General features: G+C 27.6%; 1 protein-coding gene across 2 annotated transcripts; it reads left to right on the top strand.

Annotated features, from left to right (window-relative positions):
- Nucleotides 1-6,330: 6,330 nt before the first annotated feature.
- Nucleotides 6,331-10,724, top strand: LOC132943738 (RING finger and transmembrane domain-containing protein 2-like). 2 transcript variants are annotated; one of them, XM_061012819.1, is made up of 8 exons: nt 6,331-6,647; nt 6,713-7,024; nt 7,097-7,291; nt 8,346-8,465; nt 8,533-8,752; nt 8,860-9,013; nt 9,099-9,314; nt 9,926-10,724. In XM_061012819.1, exons 1-8 carry the CDS (start codon nt 6,602-6,604, stop codon nt 10,157-10,159), a joined length of 1,497 nt encoding a protein of 498 aa, XP_060868802.1. In that variant the 5' UTR covers nt 6,331-6,601; the 3' UTR covers nt 10,160-10,724. The 2 variants fall into 2 exon arrangements, with proteins under 2 accessions (XP_060868802.1, XP_060868803.1); XM_061012820.1 differs by having other exon boundaries at nt 6,333-6,647; nt 8,575-8,752.
- The last annotated feature ends 628 nt before the right edge of the window (nt 10,725-11,352 follow it).

Here is an 11,352-nt window from a genome sequence, read left to right as displayed (position 1 = left end):
AGTCGGGTAACCGAGTGGACGGTGGTTGCAGATTCGTGTTTGTATATACAAATAGTGATTAAATCTACACCTTGTCACATTTTCAAGAAAATCTGTGAAATCGTCCTATACCGTATTAAAATAAAACTACCAGGCTAGATAGTATTCTACATACCTATACAACTATATAACTATATAAGGCTATAACAGTTAGTCTGTTGATGGATACTAACCACCAGTTACTGTATTTTTTTTTTGTTTTTGTAATGTATGCTTTACATTGTATGCTTACAAGTGTAACGCTGCAGTTTTTTAATGTTCTGTTTCGTATTTAATATTTGTTTGTATAAAAAAAATATACATAGTTATAACTTATATATACCTAACTATAGTAGATACTAGATAGGTACATTATTCATTAGTGTTAACGAATTCAGTCCATATAAGAATTATAAAATAAATATAATTTTTAAACAGTTCAAAACAAAACAAAATAAACTATATAACTTAATGAACTGAAGTATTATAAGCCTTTGAGGTACACAATATGTCAATATGTGTACAAAAATATTACTACATCAAAAGCCTAGGTATATCCTTAATAATCAGCATTTTTTTTATACTTAATTAATATATAATTATTTATGGTTTTAACTTTTAACTATTATCAGTTATATGCTTATTTAATATATATATTTTATATAATATATAAGATGTAACTATCTCATATGTTTAACCATATACTTTTTATTGTATTTAATATAATAACATATATAAATATATTTGTATTTTATTTTGTTATTTCATGTATATGTACATACACATACGCATCTAATGTATTTAATGTAAATAAGTCTTAAAGAAAATATAATTCATTTTTCTTTTATTGGTATTGTACAAGTTAGTTATAAGTACAGTTAAAACATAACTAATTATTACTTATGATTTAATATTTTTTTTATATATCTAATCAATACGCAATTTAAATTCTGGAGAAGTAGGTGCTAGAGTTCAAGAGTTAAATATTTCAAAAGATTAAAAAATAATAACAAATATGAGAAATTTGCATGTACATTTTATTAAATTAATAATATGGGGTAGTATCAGTTAATTAATTTACTGTCGCACAATGTACGTAATAAATTCAAAATTTATAATTAATAATAATTTATGTTTATATGAAATGGTCGAAACAGTATAGAGTCAATAGAGATCACGCTACCCTTTGCCATTTAAAACCAAATTTAAGCCATACTAGGTACATACTATATACGTAACTATGTAAATATACATATTATGATAGAAAATATTGAATAGGTAGGTGTAGGTAGTAGGTACCTACGTAAATTGTTTGTTCTATCAATTATCATATTACCTATATATAGGTAGGTGCAACGTGGCTGGTTTAACCTTCAACGAGGCTCGTTGATAAACTAAAAATTAAAACACATGAATACATTATGCAATAGTAAGTATCTATTAATGTTGTTGGAGCACATTTGCAAGGTTTTGACAATTACTATTTTACTGTATTGTACATTTGTACCTACATTGCATATAACGTATACTATGAAATATATATACCTAGGTGCTTATTTTAATTTTGTTTTAAGTTCTCAACGAACATACTATAATACTATTTAAGTGCCATATAGATATAGGATAGCCGATAGGTAAGTATATTTCATATGGTATTGTGCATCATATACATTTATGATACAACATATGTGTGTAATTAATATTGTGGTTGTTGTATTTTTGTACTTATTATTATATTATATTTAATCGATATTTAGTTACTTACTGCAGGCTTACAGTATCATAGTTCAATATTTATTTGATTATGGCTATAGATAGCTATTATACCTGTACATAGATATAATATATAGTTACTCTGCTTACATATAATATATGATGCAACGATTATTATTTATATTATAGAAAGATATGGTTATACAAAAAACCTAAAAAGCGGATTATTGTTGTTTTACGTATTACCTTTTATTTCACTGTTTTAGTGTCTATATATTATGACGTAGGTAATTAAACCTATACATATTTTTTTGTAATACATGCATTAACATTATGCAACATGGTTTAATGCAGCAGGTAAAACTGTAAAAGTATAAAACCTATATTCTATATTTCTATAGTCCATCGTCATAGGCATGACTAGACTTCATCGGCAGTGGCAGCTTATAGCTAATAACCGGCGCTACCTTATTAGTGAACTGAAAAAAGCCCTATACACCCAAAGCCGTATTTTTTTAAGCCCCCCCTCCACAATGAAATATTTATATAATTTTAAAAAAAGTCTAAATTATCTATTTACATTAATAATCTACAGTAACTTCAGAAATATTATTCATATACAGCCTTGGATTACACAACCAAGCTACAAATCAAAAATAATACAACAATTGTTGTAATAATATCAATAATACCTAGATGCGTACCGTACTGTCTAAAGTCTTTATAGTAGGTTTTTCCGATTTCGGAAGTCAGGAAATCAATCTTTGTAAGTAAATGGTAATTATAACGATACCCACAAAAAATCAAGTTTTAAAAAAAAATAAATGCTGTAACCCTTCTGACTGAAAACTCGGTTGACCGGCACCTTTCAAAAATTGCAGGGGCAGCCCAGGCACCCAAGCTGCCACCGTAGACACGCCTACCTATGTCCATCGTAAAATAAATGGTAATGGTATGATATTATTATTACTCTTTAAGGTTACAATAATTGATATTGCTATAGTTATTGATTAATTGATAAGTAAATATTATAATCATAGGCGCAATTTGGACAACTGATTTGGGGGGGGGGGGATAAATTTATAAAATCAATACAGACACGCATAATTTTTTTATTAGGTGGGTTTAAGAATGAATATATTTAAATACTTATGGGGCTTAAATAAAATTAGGGGGCTAAGCCCCCCCCCCTAGACCCCCAAAATTACGCCTATGATTATAATACAGGTTTACATAAGTTGTTTACATGGGTAGTTTTTTGAGCAGTTATTTTATGTGCCTATATTTTACGCTATTGGCTATAATGATTATTGCCTGTTAAGTATGAGATACGAGTTCTGTGTTTTGTTGATTTTGCAATTGTTCAGAATTTCCGAATTTTATTAATTACTTATAGCTTAAGACACATGCATATTATTTATATTTAGTTAAGCAAATAAAGCTAAATATAACAGATGGAAGAAATACAAATTAATTTAAAAAAAACGGTATTTTTTCCTAACAATTTATTTATTTTTAAAGTTACCCGCATATTAATAATTTCATTCTACCATTTTTTAACGATGCACAAATGTATATTCATTTATAAGAGAGAGAGAGAGAGAGATAAAAAGTATCATTATATTTGTCAAGTTAAATTTGTTACAGCAGTTCAACAGTTGAAAGTCCATCGATGGTGATTGGGTTGAAATAATTTATAGATGTGAGCTTATTATTTTTTTTTAATGTAGGTTACATTTTAATATACGATCATACATTTGGCTTATCTGTAGGGCTTTGACCCTGTAAACAATCACGACTAATTTTCGTTGTTATTGTATATTGGCTGTGACTGTACATAATAATATTATAGTCTGTACCTACTCTATATGTGGCTATGTAATATATACCTATTATTTTAGTAATGCGTATTTTATATAGTAACTTAGATATTAACTATTAATTTAGGACCTAGCACCTATATAATATTATATTAGATTCTGAGTAAAGTGATGAATGTATCGGGTTTTTTTTGGTGTCTGCCATCAATTTTTAGAGTGGTAAAAATGCTCCAATATTTAACATTGAACCAAGTTTTTCTTTCTAGAAGGGTAAATAAAAATGAGAATATTTACGGCATTTTCTGCTAAACCTTCAATCTTTGACATAATTTAATGTAACTTTCGTAGCTGAGTTTTAAAATGTAATACAAGTTTCCTGTTACTGCAACTCAAAAGTATCAAAAATACATATAATGTTTTTACGTTTCAAGTTTAAATATTGACAAAATTAGATATTCACATGAAAAATTACGTAAATAAAATGTTTACATTAATCTACAGTATATCTACTTACTATTTTACGTCCAGTGGCGTAATTAGGAATTTGTCTTAGGGCGGGATTGACATTTTTTACACACAAAATACTAAATACTAAATACTAAATAATGAAATAAATAAAATAAATATAATATAATAATTACTAAATTTTCAAGTACAGTGGTGAATGGTAGCTGTAAATACTATTTTATCGAAAATCCTAAAACTAATAAACTATACATTCAATTATTGAATTTTGCTTTAAAATTCTACACAATTTAGTATACTTATACAATATTAAAATAAATTCTACAAAATGTAAATATTGTGTATATTAAAATTAAATAATAATTATTAAAATATTAAATTTATTTTGTTTGTAATATAATATAATATACATAATAGTACATTAAAAAAGAAAAGAAACTCTGAGTTTCTTGTATACATAAATTATAAAGGCTCTGGGGTGGGGATCTATCCCCTTAATTACGCCCTTGTTTACGTCGTTATAGTTATATTAGGTAAACTATAGGTAATTGTTATTACCAATTAATTACTATAGGTTATTACTATAGGTAAATGTTAATAACGGCTTTTAATGTTATATGAAATAATATTTTTATGTAATATAGGTAGGTAAACGATTTATTTTTAGTAAAATAATTACAAATAGCAATATGAATACCTATAGGCTATGTGATTATGTATAATACAACACTATAGACCGTAGTGACATATACATAGACGTTTTGTATGAGAAGGGATTAATGGAAAAAAAGTTTAAAAACCTAACCTCTACATAATATTATTATGTACAAAAATTAAGTGATTTTAAGTGTTTGTAATACCCTATAAAAAAGTCATAAGTGTACGAAAAAATAACTTTAGGAGTGACTTAATAGTTAATATGTTATTCCGCGATTCGCATATATTATTCGTTCGGTGGTAATGGTAATTAATCGTTGTTTTATATACATTCCAAGTATCTACACTCGGAAGAAAAAGTAGACTTATACTTTTAAATTTAAATTTGTTACCAACCCCTACTTTTCTAAGTAGTCCATTTTCGTAGGTTGCGTCAAAATAATTTAAAAGATCTTCTCCTTTAGTAGAAACAATTGTTTTAAGGTAAGCCATACCGTCGAACCTCGAAAACATATTCGAGAGGAAGAAATATAAGGCCGTTTAACATTCCCGATATTGCTTTGATATTGCCGATATTGGTACCTACAAAACTATTTATTAGTTTCGTCGGGTAAATCATTAAATTTAGTTACAATTTATATTAATACTAATTGACTTAGTAATTGTAACGTTTGGTTGTGTATCACATCGTATTTTTCCTTTTACCTCATTATAATAATTGCATGGAGGTAAAATGATTCAATATTTGATGGCCGGGGTTGTCCAAAAAAATGTTCGGGGGCAGCATATTATGCTGCATCTGCTGCCCCTGTACGCAAGTCTATGTTGTTGCTATGTATCATATATTTGTATATATTATATTATTATTGAGTGTACAATACCAATAAATAAATAGAACTAAATTGTTTAATGAATATGAACAATATAATATAGTATATATTTTACTGACACTCCCAGACCCCAATTGAAATTTCCGACCACGTACACAATATTAGGTAGGTATTTTGTTTGTTATTTGTTTCATAAGTTTGCAAAATTTGTTTGATGTTCTTACAGAACTTAATCACATTTTTGTATCAAGGGGTTGTATACATTTTTTGCCGGCCCTCCACCAATCAAAAATTGTAATTGTAATTTTGTCTATGCTATTATTTGGAACGCTATTGTTTGAATTTGATTGAGTTTTCACATTTTTTTTTGATTCAAAAAAAGGACAGGGGGAAGATCTGACCCATACATTATCTTCCTTGTATACAACACTGAAGTCTGAACACAACATCTTTAAAAATATAGGTTCACAGACCACAGACCGTCTTCGCTCAGAATCGTAATAATGATTATGATTTATCAATTAATTCAAACTTATCACATCCATTAGTCATGAATTATGATACATTGACCTACACAATGACTAGCTGGTAGTCGGAGGTATCCTCAAGTACTCAACTATTGACAACTACCATACAGTAGAGCGAGTTACGCGGTTTTTTAAACTTTTTTTTCGTATTTAAATCAGTAAAGTAGGTATGTAAAAGCCTATTTGATATTTTGATTCTGTGTGTTTTTGTTTCTTTTTATTCAGATAACCTTGGTTGATTAAAATCTAAGAAAAAACATATGTGTATGAGTAAACATGACTAATATAATTGATAAGAAAAAAATTGTAATAATGATGTCATAAACTTTTACACTCATGATTGACGAGTAAACGTATTTTAAAGTCATTCTATTATGTTATTTAATTTTATTCAGACGTTCTGACGTTCAGTTTACAATCTCATAACCCCGAATATGTATATATTGGGTGATACGTCATTGTTTTTTCTACGGTGTTACAAATAATAAAATGAGACTCATAAATTAGATGAAATAAATAATAATATTTTAACTATATTCTACAATTATTGCTTATGTTTTAACTTTGAACAATGTCCAATTTAAATGATGAACCTGGAACTGCAGCGTCTGATAATGGTAATCGTCAATAAGTTTGTCTGTATATATTGTCAAATGTCTTTACGTTCACAAATCGGAAACAGATAATAGAGCGGCTGTGCCAGTTGCTAGTCGTCGTATGAGCCTTGCGGCTGATCTTATGATGCACATAGAGCGTAGAGCAGCTGAAGGTTCAGCCATGTTTCGAAGCAACGTGCACAACGTAGTTGAAGAACTGCGACCAATAATTACAGTGGCACGCAACCCCGATCCTGGGTCACCACAACCGCTTGGTCCCAGTTCATCTGTACGCCTGAGTTTGCCTACCTGGTTGAATTTGAACACCAACAATGCTCATTTACCTCTATCTCCACCCAGTATAACAGAAACAGATGACCAAAACTTCATAACTGCAGGTATCATCAGTATAATATTGACTTATAAGAATTATTATCTAAAAGTAGAATTTATCCTATTGAATTTTATAGGAGAGGTTAGACCGATTGCAACAACTCCAGTATCACAAAGACTGCCTTTGACTACTCAAAGATCACTTACTGAACCAAACAATGATGTAGCAATAGATATGAATTTATCGAGCTCAGATTTAAACGTAGAACAGCTGCCTCAAAGTCCAGGAGGATCTTCACTTAATGGATCTAATAATAATAACAATGAAAACCGTAAGTTATTTGAATTATAAGTTAATTCTAATAATACCTTATTAATGTAATTTACATTTTAAGTAATATACCTACTTAATATTAGTATATTCAATATTGTTTTGTTAATTTTGAATAACAACTCCCTGCAGGTAAACATTTTTTCTTAACTATCCCTAATTATTTAGTATTTTTGTTTTATACTAAGTAGTTACATCCATAATATAAATTGTCATGTTAATTACTACTATAAATTATATTTATTATGTCATTGACATTTAGTAAATTTACGATATCTTTAAAAAAAAAAAAACATTAACATGTACTTTTGTACGCTACAATCACTATACTTCACAGAATCTTTGTAATTGGAATTTATTCCGTAAATAAAGAATTATCATTAATATTAAAATAAATAGGTACCATACCTACCTTGGAAACCTATGTGATAAAAAAACATTTCATTTTTATATTAATTTTAAATTTTTTTAAAATTATATTTTGTTTTAACAATATTTATTAACTTTTTAAGTACTTAAATGCTTAAATATTTCCAAATTCTTTATAGAATACTTATATAAATATTTAAAATGGGAAATAATAGATATTTAGAAATACAAAATTGTACAATAAAAACAGCATGCTTTCAAATGTAGACAATGTAGTAAATATTACCTATTGAAATAAAAATATTAAATTTGTATTTAAGTATTCTTATTTAAATTTATTTGTAATTAATTATTTGTTATTACACACTAATAATACATTTGAGTTGTATAATTAGTAATTAATGTAACATTGTGTGTATCATAATATTATAAAGATTATATTGTAGCAGTGGTATACTCTATTACTATTTTTTTATATTTATAATTGTATACATGATTAAAATATTTCCAGTAGACTTTTATCAAATACTATTAAACTTAAAAGTTAACATGATTACATGAATAATATTCCATTAAAAATTATTTAGTTTAAACCTTGATTTTTCTGAAGAAAATTTAAATTTAGTAATTACATAATTTTAGTACCCACTCATATTTCATTAATATTGAATTGTACTGTTTTCCAGAAAGCGAAGACGATGTTCTTCGGCACAACCCAGAAATCGCTCAAATGCTGAGTGTAGCTCTTAAATACATTCCATTCTTATTGATACTTTTATCAAAAGCTGTATTCGACCATATTCCAGGTAAATTAAACAGCTACTCTGTTCAACTGTTTTTGTAAGCATAACTAAAAAGATATATGGCCTGAAGGTTCGACTAACGAACGTGCTTGTATGTATCTTGTGATTACAGCTATTCTACTCTTTTTGGTGCTCTTTATATCATTTCGTTACTTCAACAATGTGGTAAAGCGTGAGGTGGCCAAACAATCACAGCGCAGTATTGGCTTTTTGTTGTTTGCTATTTGTCATATGGCCATGTCTGTATTTCTATTCTACTTCTTCTACACCGACATGAACTTACACTTTGGGTGATTATAATTCATATAAAAACTAAATCTTTATTAGTAATTTATTATTAGTATTTAAGAAACTCAATGTTTATAGTAAAATTGATGTATTATGTTTATATTTCTAGGTTAATATTCATTCCCCCTTTCACTCAGTCCTTGACAATTAGCAATCTATTATGGTCAATAGCAGTGGATGATTACATTTTAAAATTAATAACAATCATTTTTAAAATAATAATTATCATGATGCCAATAAAGGTTTTACCAATTATTAAACGAGTACGTACATTTTTATATTATTAGTCATAATAGGTAAATTATTACTATTTTAAATAAATAAATGTATTCTTATACTTTTGTTTAGGGAAAAGTATACCTGTTCATTGAAGCTACATCTCAATTATATCGGTGTTGTGTGCCGATTCAACCTTGGTTGTATTACATGTTAGAATCTTATCAGGGTCCGAAAAAGGTGATTGGAGTCTTTTTATCTGCCGCTTACATGGTGTCAAAAGGTACCGATTTAATGGGTTGTGTGAAACTATGGTGGACAGCCTCATACAAATTACTTCAGAATGTTGTAAGTTAATTAATATGGTTATATCATTATTTTGGTGATTTTGGTTGCATTCTAAATAATTAATTATTATTTATACTGCAACCAAGCTGTTACAAATTATTATAAAGTCAATATTATATTCAAGTTGTAAATGTTTCGTTCAGTCATACAAACTCAGTATTCAAAATTTTAATATTTTTATTGTGCATAATTGTATAGATATTATAGAAATAAAAAGTATCAATTACTTTTTATTTTTCTCTTTAGATTATCTAGACAATTTAGTACTTATCCTTATTAAAAATAATTAGTGTTTGTTTGAAAATAGCAATTTTTGCGATTTTGCAATAATTTCCTACTTTGCCTATTGTATTTTATAGAGTTGTAAAAAAATACTTAATGATTCAAATATTTTACATTGTCTAACTAAATATTATTTTAAAAATATGCATAGGAAAATTAAATTTGTATTTCCTATTAATCAGTAATGCTGTTTATTAAGAGTATGTCCATGCAATATTAGTTTTCTCTCTGTCACATCTGCAACATTGATTTAATTACTTCACGTACAATTTTTTTATTTACATCCTCTTAAGTTAACTTACCTAACAAAATCTTATTGCAAATTTTAGGCATTGGGTACAGCACCGAGTAAAGAGCAGCTGACTATAGCTGGCAACAATTGTCCAATATGCCATGACGAGTATGCTACACCTGTTTTGTTGCAATGCCAACACATATTCTGTGAAGCTTGCGTGGCCAAATGGTTTGATCGCGAGCAAACATGTCCACTATGTCGGGCAAAACTCGTTGATGACCCTGCGTGGCGAGATGGTTCTACGACTAATTTTATACAACTCTTTTAACATTTAAATGCGATACCCTATAACCAATTAAACCGCTTTTTATGTTGTTCTTTCTCCTCTTATTTATTGTTTTATAATTATTTTTCTCAATACCTACCAATTGTTTATACTTTATAGGAGATAATTTAGTCATTAAATTTTTCTACTTTATTTTATTTTTAACGCATAAAAATATTTGTCTGTGATAGATGTCCATTATGATTTAAAGATATAAATGTGTATTTGTTAAGCTATTTAAATATCATTATAGAAATGTTTGTTAATTTTATCGACTAATTATAGCCATAATTATGTTTGAAACAAATTGAAAATGTGAAAAATTTTTGGTGGTTAGACAATGATTTACCAGTTCATATATATTTAATATTGTGTATTTTTTGTTTGTGGTATGAGCTTGTTGCAAAATAATATGCTTCAGAAACTTAACATATAGTATTGGTCTCAAATAACCACAAAAAACTTTACAGTTTATGTTTGTTAAAAACAAAATGTATTCTTTATTTAATATTATTGTGTTATTCGTTGTTAAGAATTCGGTTAAATAAAAATGTTTTAATTTTGTTAATTTTCTCGAATGTAAATATTAAATAAACGCTGAATAATATACCACTCAGAGCATATAATATAAATAAAGATGGTGGACAATAGGTACATTTTCTTCAACAGCATCTTTTCTGGTAGGAAAGTGAATTTAACAAACAAAAAACTGAGATTTTTACGCAAAATATTGATTTTATTTTTTTAGTGTAGGCCGAGAAAAATATGTAAAACAACCAAAATGCCAGACAAAAGTGTAAAGCTTGGGGTGTTTGATGGCTTTTAATTTAGAAAATAGATTTTAATTTGTATTCTAGTCTTCTAGAAAGATCGAGGAAATTTTTGATATTGGGAAAATTGAACACGTACTTAAAATAAAGGAAATTTATGGTACTTTTTATTATTAATATTTTAATAATTAATTTGAATACCTAAAATTGCTTCAATCGAAATCTAAAAGACTATAGATTGCAAATTCAAATATGTTTTCAAAAATAAAATCCATCAACACCAATCCTTGTAATTGTGTCTGGCTTATTGATCTTTTAGATGCTTCAAACGCATTGTGTTACTTTTGATCACAATAATATCATAACATTAGTAAGTGTCATACACTCATACTTAGTAATATTATTGACCGTCTTCGCTCAGAATCG

Source organism: Metopolophium dirhodum, chromosome 4 (assembly GCF_019925205.1).
Source record: "Metopolophium dirhodum isolate CAU chromosome 4, ASM1992520v1, whole genome shotgun sequence".
NCBI classification, from domain to species: domain Eukaryota; kingdom Metazoa; phylum Arthropoda; class Insecta; order Hemiptera; family Aphididae; genus Metopolophium; species Metopolophium dirhodum.
This window is presented reverse-complemented; position numbering and strand designations above follow the sequence as displayed.